At 35.6% G+C, this 21,528-nt stretch overlaps 1 protein-coding gene across 1 annotated transcript in view; it reads left to right on the top strand.

Moving 5' to 3' along the window:
- Window positions 1–21,528, top strand: part of LOC134528912 (glucose dehydrogenase [FAD, quinone]-like) — an 81,791-nt gene that overhangs the window by 48,149 nt on the left and 12,114 nt on the right. The window contains exon 6 of the mRNA XM_063362578.1: window positions 7,611–7,708. Within this exon, the coding sequence (XP_063218648.1) occupies window positions 7,611–7,708 (98 nt within the window). The remainder of the gene's footprint in view (window positions 1–7,610; window positions 7,709–21,528) is intronic.

Genomic DNA, 21,528 nt, shown 5'->3' with positions numbered 1-21,528 from the left:
TCTTCCGCAACAAATATACAGTAATTCGTTAAGCCTCCCTCTGGTACAACAAATGATGCATGAGTTAAATAGACATGATTTGCGTGATCGGTAAAAAGTAATGAAGCTCCTTGCTGTTGCCTAGACGAAGATGTGCTTACCATGATGTTCGGATCCCTCTGATGCAATCATACAAGGCTAGAACACCAAATTTTTTCAGTTGATTTTTAATTATTTAAATTGTTGATGGTGATACAGTTCTGTAAGCAATACTTGTAAGAATGTGATTGCACAGGCAAGAATATTCACAGCAGTTTTGTATCCAGGAGTCATAACTATTTTGTAATACGTCTAAAACAAGTTCCCTGTTCCTTTTCCCGATACCTAGTCGGAGCAAAAACATAATTGATGTTTAAAAATACTTAATATTTAGTTGTTTAAATATTATTTCAATGGATGTAAATATATTTTAACAATTAACATCTAAAGTCCTGGGTGTTGAAATCTAAGTGAAAACACAAAATGTAAAATTCTTACCAGACTTTTCTTTATCAGTTTCAACGAGCATACTAATCATCCTCACTACGAACAAGACCTCTCTCTATACAAGATAAATGCCCCGACTAAACAAAAATGTTGCACAATATTATAACACCTGCCACGGAGGCTGCATTATATACACCCCATGACTTATAGTGTTGCCAACAGCAATCATACAGGCCAAACATATGAGGCCTTTTTTTTTAGATATTTGCCATGCCTTTCAAACAAGACATGACCAATGTCGAACACATGGGTATAGTCTCAGAACATCACACATACAGTACGGGCATCATTTGAAGTGATTAACGATTGCTATACCGTGTATTGCAAGCATACGCAAATTTTTTGTGCTTACTATGGGGCCAAGAATACCTGAACCATGAAAACTGCAGTCCTGATTACACTATTTACTCACATTTGAATGCACATAAACCGTCATAGTTGGTATATTTAATTTTATCTTAAATATTATTTTTATTATCTTCAGAAATAGGCTAGAGATCAGTCAAATTCAAACTGTTTTTAAAATGACGCACGATATCTATAATAATTCAACGAATTGACTGAACTTTAGCCTTTAGAATTTTTGTTTAGTAGAACTTCTGTTACACAGGCATCAATTCAATTAGTGTTTTGCAATATTCTCTATCCTTATGACCAACATTTTCCAGAAATACTTAAAAAAATATTACTTCGATAAACACACCAAATACAAAGCAGATTTTTATTTTCTATCTATTTGAATAATAAAGGGAACCTGACCTATATTGTGCTTAACTATTAGTTATTCATTATTGATCTCCATTAAGTTTTTATTTAATAACTATACATTTTGGTGCTTTATGGCATGTCGGCTCTGACAGTTTATTTAAGTTTTTTCGTGTTCTCAGCTTTAACACGACTACACAAAGAACGAAAACACTTCAACACCCAGAAATTTACACAATGCTATACTACATAAATTGTTTGCATATGACATTCTTTGTTCATCTTACACCATAGGTACATGATATGCACTAACTGAGAATTTTATGTACAAATGTAAAATGAAAAATTAAAAAAATATATTTTAAAATTCATTTAACTTCAGATCAAGTATGCCACGACAATAACAACAAACATAATGTAAACTAAAATGTATTTTAAGTAGAATACACAATTATAATCTGCGTAGTGTTGCAACTAGTACGATAGCTCCATCAAACGAGATATTTTTGTGAACAGTTCAGAACCCTTTGTAGTATACTCAAGGAATTAAAAATTGACTGTAGTAGTATATATTAGCCGGAACTCAGACAGGTTCAAGGTTTAGGTGCCGACGTACCGTCCATTAACTTGGATTATGAAGTCACGGCGGCCATATTGGAGTCCAAAATTCCTCAAAATTCCTCAAAAATGACTCAAAATTCCTAACATTTTCCCTATTTCCGGGAAAACTTCCCATTTTCAGAAAACATTTCCCATTTTAACCCTCTCAAACATCTTGAAGGCTTGAAATGTCCCCAATGAGCTTAAATTACCTATTTAACAGTCTCCAATAAGCCTCTGGAGCCGACCTTTGACCTTGACCTTAAACTTTGTGGCCTTTTTGTAACTGACATTTTGAATTCTATAACATTCTGCCATATAAAATATTGACATCACATCCGTAATTTTGAATTCTAAAACTTTCTGCCATTTTGAAAGTATGACATCACATCCACCATCTTCATAATCCGTTAAATTATCAAATAAAATCGTGAAAATTTTTAAAATTTATAAAAAATTATTTGATAACAATTTTAATCAAATAATAACTAAAAAAAACCTTATGTAATGTAACTTGGAGCCCTGGGTTTGAAACAGGTGAGGCCATTCTATTAAAAATTGCTATGGATTACTTTCTCCACGGAGACTATCAGCAAACTGACCCCCCACCACTAAAATGAAGGAATATATTACGTCCACCAGTACCTAGTAAAAACGTCATCAGCTAGAGAGCGCTGACGCCAAATTTTTTCAATACTTTATACGAGGAGCGCTAGTATCACATAGAACACACATCGTCTGCTAGAGGGCACTGCTACCGTATTAGATTAATTTTTTACCCACTGGAGCGCAGTAGTATTTACTTCCAGACTGGCATAAAATCCGCCATCTTGTCAGCTATCTAGGCTGCCATCTTTAAATTATGTAGCTATTAACCTAGAAATTAGGATAAAACTCAAAAATTAATCAAAAATATTACTTTTCAAAATATTGACCCTTTGGATAGATTTTCATCCTCTGTTCGTTGCTCAATGCAAAAATATTATTTTGGTTTAAAAATAGTTAATTTTGCATATCTTGGTACGTAATTTCCGGGCATTTCCACAATATATTTGATTACCACATTTAGCCCAGAGCTTAGAGTGTTTAGTTTCGTTAAAGATATTGCCTTTTTATTCATGATGCCTTCCACTCAAAATGTATAAATATGTCTTGGCCAAATTGGCTACAGTTTGGTCCTGATGAATGAGCAATCAGACCATCAAAATTCCTTATGTATCTTTCCAATTTTCCCTAGAGCATAAGCTGGCTACAACACATGTTACCATCATATTTAATGCATTCAGAGTTATTATTACAACCGTGTTTTACATAATCGTGAGTTTTCAAGTTTTTTCCTGTTACAGTAGGTACAATAGCACACCAAAAGTTGTTGCTTCCTTGGTTATAGATTTTCCTACAGCTGAAGACACAGCACATGTTAAAGTCTCATTTAGTGCTGTCAGTGACGATGGTACAACTTTAATTGGAATATCCGTCGCTATCAATGCTGCTGCATTCAGTATAAATTTGAACCAAGAAATCTCCAATGTCAGGCATATAGAGCAAATGTCTCCGAACCATGTGGGCAGGTCATGTCTAATGCCAGGCGTATAGACCAAAATTATCCGAACCTCGGGAAATTCTTCCGCGATACCTTATATACATATAAAAACAGAATTTATGTGTTTCAAGCAGACAAGACAAGAGTCCCTAAGCAATCAAACCATAGGTATGGATATAATCTGTTACAAGAAAATAAACCAACTAAGATTCTATCACGCCTACTATAACAATAAAAATCCCTGAAAAATTCTTTACGCTTACAACAGGACCAAGAATTTATCTACCATTAAGTCATCAGTACTGATTCCAGACTTGACGACGCATAATCAACGAATAGGACACACGATTGACACACATTCGTAAACAGGACAAACACTGGACACACATTCGACCAAAATGACACACACTGGACCAGCATTCGCAAAAAGACACACATTTGGATACTGTTTTTCTCTCTCAAAAATTACAGACAGAAGGACAAATTTTTGACAAAAGGACAAACACAGGACACATATTCGACAAAAGTACACTCAATGATCACATATATTAAAAAGGACACACATTGGACATACTTTCATCAAAAAGGACACATACAGAACACAAATTAAAATAAAAAAATCACTATGGACAAATGTTTAATAAAAAAGGAAATACATTCAATAAAATGACACACTTTTGACAAAAAGGACTGCACTTTCTATACGTTGGGACCAGTTGTACTCAAGATTATCCCATGCAGTCAGGTGTTTCACCACCGAACCGCCGGGCATGTCTGATAATGTAGTACTGCATCATGCACTTTATCTGTTGTCAGTATAACGATGTGACTAGGTTTACACCACTCGTTGTACGTAGTCAGGTGTTTTAGTCTGGAATGCAGACTTCCCTGATATTGTAGCACTTTGATTTTAACTCTATTTGCAGTCACGATAATGACGACGCTACTGGAACACTTATAGTTTCACGCAGTAGGGCCTTTCACGGCCGTGACACAGGACTTATATGATAATGTAGCTCTACGCCATGTATTCTGTTTGCATTCATGATAATAACAGGGCCAGATGTACTCGTGTTTTCAATGTGATCAAAAATTTCATGACCAAACGCCAGACTTGCCTGATAATGTAGCACCAGGTCATGCACTTTGTTCGCAGTCGAAAAATTGACGAGGCTAATGATACATCATTCCACGCAGTTGTATGGTTAACGACCAGACCAGCAAGTTTACCTGATGCTGCAGCATTGCCTTATGTACTTATCTATAGTCAAATAAATGATGGTTCTCGAGGTACTCAGATCGTTGTACATATATGTTTCACGGCCAGGCCATCAGGTATGCTTTATAATGTTGCAAAAACTGCATACTTAATTACGGACATTTAACGAAAAGGATGTACATTTGCACGAACATTAAACTCAGTAGGATAAGAGCCCATTTGTAGGATACGATAGCAGAATGTGGTAGAATACGATTTTATTAGTAGGATACGATCGGTAGTATATGATGTAGGATATGATGCATTTTGCTCCATCGTGTTACAATCTCAAATGGCTAAAACAGCATTTGACTACAGTGGCATTAAGCTACTTCGGCTACGTGACTACAAGGATACCTCATACGAGGCCAAATGGCTACATGGCTACAAGGCTATAGGGATACATGGCCGCAAGGCTAAATGGCTACAAGTTTATAAAGAAACTTCGATACGAAGCTATAGTTATATGAGGCTATGAGACTACATGTCTACAATTCTACAAGGCTAGGAGGCTACATGGCTACAACTAGCTACAATGTATCAATACAGCAGCAGTAAGACTGAATTTATATCTTGCAAAAACACTTGTTGAAAGTAGTTCCTATTATTGCCAGTAGTTGTCACCACATGCTATGTTGTATGGGCAGTAACTGTTTTTATGTGGAATCGGGATTATCACTCGCGATCGCAAAAGGAGGGCTTCACTTAACCTCAAGGGGAAAGGAAATCGTCTTATATTATAGTATTTCTCAGATTTTAAGACCAAGCAATCCCTTAAGTTCAAATTCATTATTGTTTGGATTTCACCTGATTTAAATAATATTAGTTTTAATTCAGAAACAGGAATCCAGCAATTCCATGTTTTATTACCAAAAAAAAACTTGCAGATATTGTTTTGCCAGGAATAACCAGGAACACAGGAGAAGACGAACAAATATAGTCACGAATAATTAGGAGCACACGGAGAACACCAACAAAAATCCTAACAAGAATAATCAGGAACACACGAGAAAACCAAACTAATTCTTAGAAAATCCATATCAGTGAATGTTACATTTAGACAATATATAGCATATATAGCATGCATAAAACATTAATAATATGCTTAGCATCAAAATATATGTTACAAATATTCATATGTATAAACATATATAAATGTAATCATATGTATAAATTTAACAGATGAATTTCGCAAGACTTCTGTTGGTGTTCCATGTACTCCTGATTATTAGTGATAATATTTTGTTGGTCTTCTTCGCGTGTTCCCGGTTATTCTTGACAATACAATCTATGCATGTTTTTTTTTCGTAATGAGACATATAACTGTAGTCATAGTTTCATTCCCTCACCGGGTTCAAACTGAATACTATAAGATGCAAGTTAGTTTTATTTTTAAAATTTAATTTATTTATTTTTAAATTTTTCTCGAATTTCTATAAAATGTACGGATTTTCATGATGGCTGTCAATTTTCCGAATGGCGGAACCAAAAATGACGAGTGTAATGTAGTCTAGTTTTTATTACATTTTTATTTAAATAATATTTAACAATTTTTAAAAATTTATTAAATAAATTACTTGCTTACTTTCACTGAGAATCGAAACGAGATCTGAAATGTATTAGTTAACTAAACATATGAAGTAAGAATTTTTTTATATTTTTTTTTGTAATTTTTGGTAAAAAAGTTAAAGAATTTAAAGTTTACGGTCAAGGTCATGACCCGGGGGCTTGGTTTTTTTTTTGGCACTTCAAGGAATTTTAGCTTCTTAGAGAAATTTTAAGCCTCCGTGATTTAAATTAAGCCTATGTGAAAAACATTTAACCTCTGGAATTTTTTAAGGAAAAATGGAAAAATTCCCTTTAAACGTGAATTTTTTCATCTCAAAATCGGAATTTTTTTTAGAAAGTTGTGGGATTTTGAGGAATTTTTATGTTATTTGACATCAATATGGCCCCCGTGATGTCACAATCCCAGATGGCAGTCGGCACTTTCGGCAACTCCTGGCGAACCTTGTGCCAGAAAATACATTTCTATAGTAGTAATAGAAATTTTTAAAAGTATTTTGAGGAATTTTTATTGGTTTTAAACTAATTTTTGATATAAAGATGGCTGCCATGACGTCAGAATCCAAGATATCTGACGGCGCCTTGTCACCTCAACCATGAACCTATCCGAGCTCTGGCCAATATATACTACAGCAGTTAATTTTTAAGTACTTGATTATGTATACTTACTACAAATAGTTTAGCACTGTTCACAAAAACCATATCTCGTTTGATGACGGGATCGTACGAGCTGCATCACTTCGATGATTATAATTAAACAAGTTTTGAAAGGAAAAAAATCTACTGCTTGACTTTGATAAATAAAATAAAAGTATTGTCAAAAGAGGAGTTTTATTGAGTGGTACAAAATTATAATCAAGTTATTCAACACATTGATACAGCTTTCGTTTTTCACAATTTATCTTTTGAGTAAAAAATTCAAGCATTTTGAGACCAGTTTAGTAAGTAACGCTTGTAAAATAATTTATTCCAACTTTGTTTAGCATTTTTTAACTTATCAAAGAAATAAACTGTCACGACCACTTGTACACCGAACACATTTTACAGCGCGTAGGCATGCTCTGCAACGAAGTACCGCCAGGGTGTGTAACATCATCGTTATTTTAAAGTGGACTAAAATAAACACACACCACAGACACGATATGACTTTAACCATGGTCAATACCTCACCTATTATTCTTTTAATTTAATTTAACTATAAATATGACATTTAAGTTATTTGTTGATTAAAAAATGGTTTTATCATCTCGTAAGCAAATCTCTTGTATAACCTTGATTGCCAAAATGGTCCAAGTTAAATCATAAGTACGGCACTGGAACGAAAAAGAAACATGTTGTGTATTTCCTGAAAATTTAAAGATCTGTTTGAAAAATTGATTCAAAAATTTTTTTTTAACTTAATTTTTTGTCTAGATATTGCAGTGATGCACAACCTGCCTCGTGTAGGGAAGAATTTGATTAACCACGTTTCGTTCAACGTAAAGTTTTCCATAACTAACAAAACAGACACTGTACGCCTGAATGAACGAACATTTGAAGAATATATGAAAAAACGCGTTGGTCCCATGTCGTCTACGGGACTTTCACAGGTGGGTGGTGAGTTTGATTTCTTACACCATATGCCAGTTTATGTAAATCATTAATTTAGTTTTTTTAATAATCTTGACTGTGTAATCTTTATTATACCTACAAAACAACAATAGTTATTTATTTTCCTTTTTAGTTCTCCAAACTTTAAACCAATTTGGTTCGAAGTATGTTACTTAGCCATTTTAAATACATTTAAAAAAAATAATAAGCAGGTATTTATAGTAAAAACCTACAGCTTTGTGGTGCTCAGAGCAATATATTGGAGAAACACTAACCTCTTAAACAACCATCATCTTAAAAACTAAACAATATTGGTATTTTCGAATTAATTAATTCCGAAATAAGGAGTATCACATGAACAAAAGCAGTATAAAATACATCTAATTTTCCACAGCTAAAGTATTGAAATCAGATTCTTTGAAGTATATAATGCATGATAAATCTATATTTAGGAAAATAAATAAATAAAATTTTAATCTTTACAAGGAAAATTTCGTAAATATTTATTTTGCAAAATCTTCAAAAATATTTACCCGGAAAGCATAAATATTGAATTATCAAAAGAAACGACACTAAATATGGCAAGTAAAAGTATATAAATTAAATAATCTCCTTAATAGACATTTTGAAGCGCATATGTTTCATTCTGTCATTTATACTTTATTTTTCGCTGGTGTTAGCACGTTGGTCGCTATTTTGTTTATATTCTTCAAACCTTTTTTCGCTTGTCGTCTCCTTGAATTTACTAGCATTAGATCCACAATTTTTGATTCATAAATGTGCTAGCTTATTTATTTATGAATTCAGTATATTTTTTCCTATGTAAATAGCAGTATCACACACTTTATTTACTTATAATTTACATCCTGACACGGCCACCATCATGCTCCCTTAGTTTGTAGCTCACAAGTGCAGGTGTGCCAATTGTTTGTTCACTAATATACACCAACAATATAAATGATTAAATATGCTTGAGTAAAAAAGGTTTTCTTCTCTATCTAGGCTTCAAACTTAAATCCTGCCATGTTGATGGAACCCCACCCAAAGAAAAAAAAAGTATAGGTAGAGAAAATACCTGATAAACATCTAATAAATTATTTATCCATTTGGTTTTAATATCAATATAATATTCTTCATCAGTATAGAATACATTGCTCAAAAGCATGCTTTAAATAGTATCTTAAACCATTTTGTACCAGAGAAACCTTTTTCGTACATATTTGTAACTAAATTGTTTGTAAAGTGAACTGAGACGACTACTTCCGTAAAAATTTTAATTTGGGGTGTGGAAGAAATATAAGTTTTGGTTCGTGTGTTTTGTTTGTGAAATATGTAATTTTTAGTAGTGTGTATCTCTCTGTATATTATATATATAGCCTATGTTTATACAAACAATAATATTATGTAAGTTATAGTATATATATCGAAAGATACACAATATTATAAGAAATTTTTATTTCTTGAATAAATATCTCACTTTTTGCTATTAGTTGAATTCTCATATAGATAACTAGATAATCATGAATGAATGCTGTAAGAGTGTAATTCTTTTATTTTAGTACCGAAGGATACGGTTTTTGGCCGAGTTCGTTTTATTGGTAATGGGGTTAGTTCAATTGTAAAGCGATGTGCTGTGTGCAAACATGAAAAATTAAACATGTCTTGATAAATTTTTTACATTTAAATATATAATTCCTATAGTTAACAGGTAATAGGATCAGATGCTGAAGGACAGCTATTTTAAAGTGATTTGTTTCAGCTTGTGTAAATTGCAAAGCATAAAGGCGGAACGTTTAGGCGTTGGTAGCATTTATTAATTTGATGGTCATAATCATATACAATGTAAATCTCAAAAAACACGGGTTCTGAAGGCCAAAGGTTTCTATAATATTTGTCTGGTAAGAGTATAAAACCTGCAGATGAAAAAACAGTTTGAGAAATGGACAGCAGATGATGCTAACGTCATGTTTAAGTTTACATAGACCCTGGACTTTTCCCAAAAGTCATTTGAAATACTTAATTAAAAAACTTGATTCTGTTTTAAACAGAAATCGGAGTTCATTCGTATGGCATACCTGGACCATTTTTGTCAGTTGAAAATGGAGATTAATGCAAGTATTAAGTACAAAGTACATTTCAAGCGTAGGAAATCTTTCAAAGTTAATTATAAAAGCGGGGAGAAAGTTTAACTGAAACTGCAGTAGTATGTAGTGTATAATAGGGGCTCCTGCACCCGGCTTCAGGCTTGTGGAGCCGGAGCCGGGTTGCGCCATTTAGGGTTGTGACGTCACGGAGGCCATCTTGGATGATCTGTGACCTTGACCTTGACCCCGGCGGCCATTTTTTATTCGCCATCTTGAATAAGCCATCTTTAAATCAAGCACCCTGCTCACCAATGCTGCACTTCTTGTTATTGGACGTGTATGGCATCACCGTTGCACTTATCGTTACGGCCGCCATCTTGGATTATAGAAAGTGGTAATTTTCATTATGGTCACAATATTAAATTCTAAAAACATGTCCGCCATTTTGGATTTAATTTCGCAGTCATTTTTTTGGATACTGATATCATGATCGATATTTTGTTTTCGTATGCTGGAGGCCGCCATCTTGTATGACACGTCCAGTATCTTGGTTTTTCTGTTCCAATGTAGGCCACCATATTGAAAACCATTAAAGGAGTTTCAGCAGTCAAATGGAATAGTAATGGAGAAAAAAGATAAATATTCACCTGAACAACATGGCTGTGCTGAAATAGGGTAAAGAACTGTTATGAAAAGGCAAGGTCAAAGCTTTATTCAATGGACATGCTAGTAGGGGGAGTTCACCAGTTCTGTGACACTGTAAACAATCAAACAGGTGGGTGTGGCACCACGTGTCCGGGTGGGCGTGGCAGCAAGTGGGTGTGGCACCATGTGGCCAGGTGGGGCATGGCCAGGAGCCACATGTAGGGAATCCTCAGGTGGTTGTTGACATCACGTGAAGCTTTGTCGGCTCGGGCGACGGCATCTTCGTTCTAATTTAGGAAGCTAGGGAGCGCTAGTGTCGCATGCTGCATTTATTTTTACAAGTACAAAAATGGAAGGTATCGCGGCGGCGGGGTATTCGGTCCGTCAACCTTTGGATTGGTAGTCAGCAATGCTAACCACATGGCCATCATGCCAGTTGGAAATAATAATTTAAGATGTATATATGATTATAAAAATTGGTTTTTGTGTTGTGGAAGTTTTAAAAACGTATGTAGTCCGCCATGTTTATTTTTTTATTTTACTATGAAGCAAATTTTAAAAATATTGTCGGCTGCCAGGCGGTCGCCATGTTTATTTTTTATAGTACTAGGTGGGAAATTTAAAATATAGTGTCGGCTGCTATTCGGCCGCCATGTTTATCTTTTATAGTACTAGGTGGTAAATTTATACAAGCCGCTTCCACTGCTAGTCGGCCACCATGTTTATTTTTTATAGTACTAGGCGGGAAATTTAAACAAGCCGCATCGGCTGCTAGTTGGCCGCCATGTTTATTTTTAAAGTACTAGGCGGGAAATTTAAAACATAGCGTCGGCTGCTAGGCAGCTGCCATGTTAATTTTTTTATAGTACTAGGTGAGAAATTTAAAATATATTGTCGGCTGCTATGCGGCCAGCATATTTTATTGTCATCTTTGAAAAAAAAAAATTTCGGCTGCTAGGAATTATCCAGAACAGCCAACTTTGAAAATAAAATAATTTATTTATGCCAATCGCTTGCTGTAAGCCGCCATATTGTAGCACAGCTATACAGGCCGCCATCTTGTAGCAGATCATACAAGGTAGCCATCTTTTTCCCATTATAATCATTGGTTTTTTCAAATTTGAATATAAAAAAATTATTTTGGTAGCCACTACTCTATGACTATAGTAGTAGGCACCAAATTCAAAACACACACTAGAGGGCAGCCATATTTTTTATAGTACTAGACCAGTATAGTCATATTATGCTTAATTTGTTATGTAGCATGTCTGCCATCTTGGATACCACTATAATGAAAAAATCTATAGGCATTACCTATGCTTATAGCATAATTTATGTGTTAATAAAAATACTTTAGGTATATTTAGTACTTACTAGTCGGCGAATTCAAACACCAATTTTTATGTGTTAAAGACATATGTTCTCTTGTAGTGATATATTTATATTGTTTTTCCACTTATTAAATATACAGTGGCAATTATTAAAAAAGTAATATTATTTATAATATATCACCTTTTTTTATTAGAAGTATTCTTATTACTTCACACAAAGTTGTCATTATTCATAACTAAAATAATTTTTTTTAAAGGAATCTCTTGTGCATATATAGAGAGTATTCTCCCTTATAGTAATTATATTAAATCTTTATATTGCCAATGCTGTGTAGGTTATCCGAGAGAGCTCTCGCAGACACATGGCGATGGCGGTCCCTATCCTGATTTAATAATAACCCATTCGGTCTCACACGTAGTTGTGCTGTCAGCCAGTGCTTGGCGCCGCATATAGCAGAAAGCTGTATAGTCTTTCAATTAATATTATTTAGATTTACCTCAAGTTAAAATACTTTTTCCACACTTAAAATATTATGTGTACCTGTATACAAATGAAATTTCTTCCAAGTTAAAATATTTATTTCCCCCCCCCCCCCCAATTTAAATATTGCATGTATACGCATTATTTCAGTTAATTATAAAAATTGTATTTCAATTCAAAAATAAAATATTATGAGTAACAATTTTTTTTTACTCCAGTTAAGTGGCAGGAAGTTGTGTGTGTTTGTGTGTGTTATTAACAGTTACCTGTACCTGCCATTTGATTATTACTAGGCAAAAGTAACTTGTAATAATATTTTCTTCTTTTGCAATAGTCTCTTTTACATAAGGTTTCTTTTAAAAATATCTTTACATGTATTAAAAATTACTTGTGCCTAGTAAGTTACCAGCCACAAGTAACGTAAATAGCATATTGGATATTGAAATAATGTAGTCAACACATCGATATTGCTTTGTTAAAAAATGATTTTTATTTATGTTTTATACCAAAATTATCCCCACCCCCCTGGGCATCCATTTCCATCAGCAGCGCCACAACCATGCCACTAGGCAGAGCCGGCACCTGCTGCTGCGAAGCAGGTAACCGGTACCTCCTGGATTCGTCGGCCAATAGCGGCTGACCCCAGGGACATGTCCCAGAGGGACCGGCAACTAACAGCAGCGGCAAAGTGGCGGCCGGCAGAGGAGGAGGGGGAGACTATGGCCCCTCCTGTAGTTCTTCGGCGAAGAAGGCCGCCGCTATTTCGGGTGGAATACACTCCCCCTCCTCAACCTTTTCCTCAAAGAAAGAGGCTACCAATCCTGATGGGACCCTTTCCATAAGGGTGGGAAGACCTGTAGAACATCACACAATTTTCAGTCATCCTATCAAGAGGACGATTTATATATTATATAAAAAAAGGAAACAAGCAAATATTTTTTTTTATATTACTTTAAATCAGGATAGCATGTAAATTAATATACTTTGAGATGCTATCAAGGCAACTTGAAACAAGCTAGTATTTTTTTATATTACTTTAAATCAGGAGAGAATGTAAATTAATATACTTTGAGATGCTATCAAGGTAACTTGGAACAAGTTAGTAATTTTTTACTTTACTTTAAATCAGGAGAGCATGTAAATGAATATAAGTGGGGATGCAAGCTGTCATGGTAACAGGGAATATTTTGCAAACATCTCTACACCTTTTCTTTAACATACCGATGGTTTTACTCTCCACATGCATAATGGAAAGGGTCAGTTTGTATGATATGGCACGGCGCGGGGGAGGTGAACACACCCCTCTGGATTTTGTTTTGTGGGGGGAGGCGGAAGAAGCGCTGTTGTGTGCCTTCAACCCCTGTAGATACACATATACATTTGAAGCTCTCCAAGCAGGGGAGGAGTGGTGAGCACTGTTGTGTTTGTTCCTTCAACCACTGCTTGGAGGTTACATCAGCAGTGTTCGTCTCACTGGTGAATGTAATTGGAGGAAAAATGGAAGTATGTTCAATTATTAGGGGGGATCGGGCGAGGCATGAGTTTGAGAAGAACACAGATCTTTATGCCCATAAGGTAATGTGCTGACACCATCTTCAGAAAGCCAATGCGTATAGTCTCCTGAAGACAGTGCTACCTTGTTCACTTGCTCTGTAAACATGGCGTGGCCTCGCGAATGGAAATGGAATTGTTTGCCTAGAATCCGGGAATTTTTAAGCAAGCAATCCAGGTATTGAGGGAACAGAAGTGATTGGATTACATTGGCCTTAACTCCTTTCTCTTTATTCATACAAGAACCATCCTCCATCTTGTATGCGTAAAGTTTCTGGCAAAGACCCACATATTCCGAAATCATTATCTCATCTTTCATCACTCCTGTTACACCCTTGTTGACTAAGAAAAAGTGTTGATCATTACCTGGCGCATAATTTGATGTGTCGAAACGTGAAGCTAAGTCGGGGCGAATTGAATCATAAATGTTATCACATTGAATGTGGTAAATCAACGAATGAGTGTCCGAATACAAGAGATGCAGAGACTGTGGAGGGAGTTTTTTTGCATATAGTAATAATGAAAATCATATAAAAACAATTTTGACAATTCTAAATGGCGATGCCCATGTACAAAGGTTTATCGAAGGTTATCGAATCTTTCTGCAACTCTATGAGAACTAAATTTTCATCGATGATTTGCCGAGCCTTGAATGTCGGACGAACAATCAGCTCGGCTGCCCCATAAATAGAATCGTACCTTGAAGCGATGTGTATATCTCTGTGTTTGCGAGAATTTTCTAAAGTTTTACCATTCAAAGAGTTATAAAGTAACATAAAAACGATTTTTCGAAGGGATTCGCAGCCTGTGCACGACGCTCAGCATTAAAGGATATGTATTCATTCATCCAGGCCTCCTGCTATTGTTCAACAGATTTAACAAAATCATAGGGAAACACACCTTTATGCATAGCTAACTGAAACTGTGCATCATCTGGAAACATTGAAAGGGTGACTTTCAATTTATCTGGCGCAAGATTGCCAGCGAGAGTTTCCAGAGATGAATTTAAAAAGTTAAGTGAATCTATGATCCTAAAACACATAGTGCACATGCCTCCTTACGCATTACTTGAAATGGACATGAATTTGGTAATACATTTTTAGCTATCCATTGTAACTCAATTTGCTGACAATGCTGAAGTAGTGCCTCCTAGCAAAACAAAAGCTATTTCCTTATTTGTGGTTTGCGGGAAGCAAGGTCTGGTTCAAGAGTACTTTTTCATGGGAAGACATTCACAAGTAGACTGTGTTTACCAGTGTCATGTATACAGCAGAATACCTAAACAATTTATGTACGACGATTCAATGTCAATGTGTTGTTTCGCATTGACGAAATTTATTTACACTATGCTTACAACAACCATGTAAACGCCGACATATTTCAAAAATTCACTGATGTTGTCCATTGTCCTGGAAATTGACTATAGATTCCTAGTTATCGTGTTATAGAGGCAGATACAGACAAGGTTCCTATCAGTTTATTTTCAAACATGAGTCATAGCATTTCGAAATTCGGTCATACCATCCAAGCTACTAAAAGCGAACTACATATGTCTCTCAAATCTCACGAAACCGATGTCTGAACATACATTTCGCTAATTGTCACAAAAAGTAAATAGTCCGAAAAACGAATTACTAGAGTACCTGGCTACCAAGGACCAGTGTGTGGAGGCCTCGGATTCTTTAATTTACAATATGATTGAAGTACTTACTGAAAACGTTTTTATGATTTGATGGCCATCCAACCTAGCCTAAATGCATCACTATCTCACTTGGTAACGAAAACAGATCTTGCTGAACACAGCAAATATGTGATTGTTTCGTGTATCGAATATGTCGGTAAAGTTACTGCGGACGAATGAAGTCATTCGACCTACTTTAAGCCTGTAGAATTTCAGACTTAGCTGGCGACCATCATGCTCTAAAGTCTGTCTGCAGAATATCTACTTTCTAGCAAAGCCAGACTTTCACATTAAATGGAAAATGAGAGATATTTAATCATATCACTAGTCACATATACAAAATTAAAAATATGGAAGAATCGTCCATCACCATGAAGACAGAAGTTAATGACAAAAAAAAATAAACAACTTCAAAGAACAAGGAACCAGCTTGGGAAGAAGTTGACTTTATGAGTACCGAGTTTATGCACAAGAAAAAATTAAGGAAACATGAACAACATGTTAATGCCATAATGCGGCCATACCTCAGATCTTTCACTAGTCGGAATGACACTATTTATAAAGTGTACAGAAAACATAATAAGTGGTTCCTTAGCATTCAAGAAATTGACTTGTTACCAGAAAATATCACATGTATAAAATATTACAAAACAAATGGGACTCCAGGTCTGTACGAAATGTATTTTCACAAGGAACCAAACGGCTGTTCTCACAAAGATTTGCAAGAGTACAAAAAACCTACTTTATCTCATTTATGCGCATTTTTGCGATAATAATCCGAAAGTTTAAGATAGAAAGTATAAAGATGAAGTTCATGAACATATAGACTTCCTAGCTAACCTCTTCAGTCAAATTGTAGTACATTATGAAGGTTATAAAAGCTAGAGAGTGGTCAGAACTTTACTATTTGGATTGGGACGACCCAAACTAATTGGACGATCGTCTGAGACTGTTGATAGCTTCACTTAGTGCAGAAAAATATTCGCAAATCAACGAAATAGTCTCCATACTCAAATACCTGAGGGAAGATGGCTACATACGGAGTCGAACCAAAATCGCAAGCTATTTTCACGCTTCTGCAAGACAGAAATACTTTCAACACAAAGTTGTAGAGCATAGACTTGATAATTTATTCCAGGCGGACCTTGTTGAGATAAAACCATATTCCTGAATCAAAAAATACTTAAAGTAAATGTTGATTGTTATCGATGTTTATAGCAAGATTGCTTGGGCCATACCTGTAAAATCTAAGAAAGCATCCGATATAACAGAGGCCATGGTAGACATTTTTCGTAATGGATTATTTCCGGCGCACCTGCAAACAGACCTCGGAGACCTTCAAGATTTTCAACACTGGTGGTTTTCGTACTTTCCTCTGCCCCACGAACCATTTCAGCAGCTGCTCGATTGCTGTAAACCTGGAAACTGTGCTGTCTGTCACATAAGACCGCATAGGATACTTCCAACTAGCATAGAAGAAGTAAACGCTTCGTCTGCAAAAGCAACACCAAACTGTACAGATCATGATTTGTTGCAACCTGTGGTGACCTGTGATGCATCTAGGCATACGCCCTAACGACAGAGAACATGTGCATCTCGTTGTTGCTCTGACAGTGTTCCACACCTTAAGAAGATGTGCCTGAGATCAGCAGTGACCCAACAAGAACCGAGTAAAAGTCATGTCGCAGCTGTGGTCGCAGAGGTGCAGTGTTAAATGCTTTGTTAACGAAAATTCTCAATGCCTTAATGCTTAACCTCAAATATATGTGTTCCTTGTGCATTATTTTAAAATAAATTTTTACAATTTGAACTTTGTGTGTTTCATTTTTAGAGTTTAGGTAAACACAATTTTATTTATTTAAAAACATATTTAACTAAACACAAAAAAATTTGAAATTGTGGTTGTTTTGACATCCATATTATACCAGCAACTGTGGGTTTATAAGAGAGGTCCAGATTATAGGACCTCTCAGTCCTCTTATAACTGTGGTGCAGTGAGGATCAGCTCTCTTTATTACATTTCCTGAGATTTTGTTGGTGTTCGGTATTTCCAATGACGACTTTGATTGAAGATCTGCTATTACTATCGAAGACTCTGATGGCAGAAACGCAGATGGTGGCAGAGGTCCCGATGCCAACGAAATTAACACCTGCAAAGCTCACAATGGAAAGTCTATCATTTTCGTCAAGGACCCTAAGGGCAGCTATTGTGGTGGTGATACAGATCCTGATGGCAACGATTCTACAACTCCAGAGATTCCGATGATGGCTGAGCCTACTGTATCTTCACTGCAAGAAATTTCAACATGTGCAGTGTCTTTAGCAGTGGTGACAGCATTGGGTCAGTTAAGTGCAAGCAAGAACCGGTTTGAAAATTCTGCTAGTACACCATACCAGAGGTCATGAAGACTGGAACTGTCCATTGAACAAGTCATTAAGTTCATCACAATGCGAATGGTATGGTTATTTTATATCGATGTCACAACTATTTGGCAGTCCGTTACAAATACTGTCAACCTACAAACTGAAATTTAATTGGGTGCAATGTGTCATATGACTTTCGCATTCATATATAAATGTCTTGTTTTGGTTTGGATTCTCAGTTTGCCTTTGCTTGAGGAAGAGCGAAGACAGACTCTCCTAAAAGTTATTCAACAATGTTAATCCTTATTCGGACTTGATAGATAAATTACCATCAACGACCAAAAAATTGATAACACCTGTACCATCGGCAATGTTAGGTTCTTTGTGTCTGTCTGATACATAACATACAACAACAATAATTATGTCAACTCAGTCAACAGAGATCCTAGTGACAATGATGCCGACGACCACGGATATCGCGCATGTAATAGCTCCAACATTATCTACCAACTCAACAATACTGTAGACTTCAATGAATACAGTTTCATCAGCAGCAAAGAAATCGATAATCAAGGAAGCAATCTAGCTCATCTTTCCTCCAAAACAAAAGATGAGCCACGTCCCCAATGCCCTCTCGGCAAGTATTACTATGTATGGCAAAATCCAAAAAAAATCTGAAAAACATCAAATTACCCTTATTTACATAATTTCCCCACTCAATAGGCGACAAACAAAAGGAGATAAATTTCAAAAATGTAGAGTACAAAAAATTAAGGCTTCCCTTTGGCAGGTCGATGTACAGACAATAAAATGTACAAGACTTAACAAATGCCTTTTACTGATGTAATACAATTTTAAAATTGCCTAAAATATACATATAGGTACTTGATATAGCAGACTTGAAATACGGTTGCGTGAATACTATATAATAAAAAATATGATAATCGATATATTTTATGAAAATAACTTAGAGGACTTAGTGTCTCTAACGTTTCTCTTTAGCATCAAACACAGGCCTGTTATTTTACTGTGCACCAATACTTCACAGCAAAAAACTTCCTACTACCTTATGCCATGAAAACTATTTATATAGATTATCCCAAAAAATATTATAAAATACTATTGTGTGAAAATCCGCACGTAAGAACTTTTACAATTTTGTAAATACCTTTATAAGATACCTGCGCAGATCTACTAAACTTATCCATTTAAACACAACTCTTTCTTATAAAGTCTTTATTAAATCAATTTTCTACCATTTTCTGCTGGGGCCGGATTTCTTAACTGAAAATACATCTGGTTAAAAAAAATTGTAAATTTCACGCAGTCATAACACCTGTTAGCAGTAGCTCAGAGCCTCGCCACTGTTCCAGTCAAGTTAGGTTCACAGGTAACATCATACAACGTCCGTTAAAAATACTTCGGCGAATCAACAAAGTATTTTATCTTCGATGGAAAGTTAGTAAATAAAAAGTATTTCTTGAAAAAGTACTTGCAATCAAAATACTTCGATTTTAATGCTCATACAAAAATAATAAAAATTGAATTCCTGTCTTTAACTGACGGTAATGCGTCGCGTAGTTAACATAAAACGACGCTTTACCTTCAAAGTTCTTGCAGAGCAACTCATGGTACGCCCTGCGTGTCAAACGTAAGCGCATCGCCTCGATGCAACGTTTCCGTGCCGTGGTGTCGTCCGTCCATCCTCGGGTGGAAGTGTCCCGCGGGCGAACACAGTGCCTCGCGTGCTCGTGACCGCTCACGCCGGCCATCGGCGATCAAGTCCCCGCTTCGACCGCTATCGGTAGTGTGAGTCAGACCAGCAGCCAGCCAGCATAAAATACAATCGATTAGGCGAGAAATTATCAAATAAAACTAAAGTATAAAACTGACTAATATTTACAAGATAATGGTAACAAAGGAACATAAAAAATAAATAGATAATGTAAATGGTTTTTTTAAACAATATTTAAAAATTAACAAAAGCTTCAAAGCTACAAAAAAATTTCTGAGAGTCAGAGTAACCAACTATTGAGTTACTTATGTGGCCAGGTGGTCACAACAACTGGTGGTGTTCCATCACCGAACTGCACCTATTGTGACATCAGAAACTAAGATTCGTTAGTTTGTACTACACGATTGTAATAATATCTCTAAGCGTGTAAAATATCAGTGCAACAGGTGTTGTAGCCAGTTTATACACTATGTAAACATATTCAGTACATATTCAGTAGTACCAAAATGTAACTTCTGTGGCAACACGTTTGCACGCATGTTCAGTGCAAGGCATCATGAAATTTATCACTATACTTTAAGCGTAACTGAGAACTCTCGGCTATGTGCTCTGTGTGGTAATCGACTATCATGGGGGACCTGCTCTAAAAATCCATGCCAAGACATGCAAAGAACTGGTTTCACACTCCAGGAAGACTGAAGAAACCGAGATACGCTAAATATTTTATTATTGGATTGTTTGTACTTGTAGTGTAGAATTTATATTTTAAATTTTATTTGTAGAAAGTACATTGTTTTTTTTATTGATCCTGGCACTTTGACTTTTATGTTAAAATGTTAAATTGATTTGATATTAATTTACTCAAATATTTTTTTACCTTAAATTTCCTTTTTTGCATCAACCAACAATCAAACCTAAGGAAACGAATCCATAGAATCAATCACTATATTATTAAGGATTTTTTTAATGATTTCTGGATTTTTTCTGAATTTCTAGGTTAATATTTACGTATTTTTAATATGGCGGCCAAAATAGCTGACAAGATGGCGGATGCTACGACGGTCCGGTGCACTCTAGCAGGTTAAATTTAAACCTAGATAGTGGCAGCATTATCTAGCAGATGTAAACAAAATAACAGATACAAGATGGACATCATAACAACATACTGGTATGTTCTTTTCTATTAGTGGTGGGGGATCATTCTGCTCATAGCCATCGTGGAGAGAGGACCCGTCGCCATTTTTTGCCCTTACCGATTTCAAACCGAGGACTAATATCCCACGATAAAAGTGTGTGTATCTATTAAAATTTAATCAAACTTATAATAAAATATTTTCATACGTTTTTAAAAAAATTATATTTTTAGAACAATGACATGAGATCATAATTCCAAATGGCAGAATCCAAAATGGTGGAATCTTCTAGAAGACCAATTTGCAGCTGTGATGTAATAATCTAAGATGGTGAAGTCCAGAATGGCGGCCGGGATGAAGGTCAAAGGTCAAGGTCATGTTTATTAAAGATTGCCGCCGTGACATTAAATTCAAAGATGGCTGACCCGAACCCAAAATCCATACTCTGGCTCCAGCTACTGAACTAGCCCGTACATACTACTATCAGGTTGTCTTTAAAATGAACACATGGGAATACAAATGCTGGTGGTATAGGTTTGCCTGTAGCATTTACTGCTCCAATTATTGTGACATTCACACCTCGTTCACTAGAAGTCACTCACTCCTGCCTGATTAGCACATTTTTGTGAAATCATCTGTACAGAATTATGCACTGTTGTGACACCCTTTTCGTCTCTGTTGAAAATCCTCTTCAATTTTTCCAAACATTCAGACACATTTGTGTTATTGAAACTGG

This window comes from Bacillus rossius, chromosome 2 (assembly GCF_032445375.1).
Source record: "Bacillus rossius redtenbacheri isolate Brsri chromosome 2, Brsri_v3, whole genome shotgun sequence".
Taxonomy (NCBI): domain Eukaryota; kingdom Metazoa; phylum Arthropoda; class Insecta; order Phasmatodea; family Bacillidae; genus Bacillus; species Bacillus rossius.
This window is presented reverse-complemented; position numbering and strand designations above follow the sequence as displayed.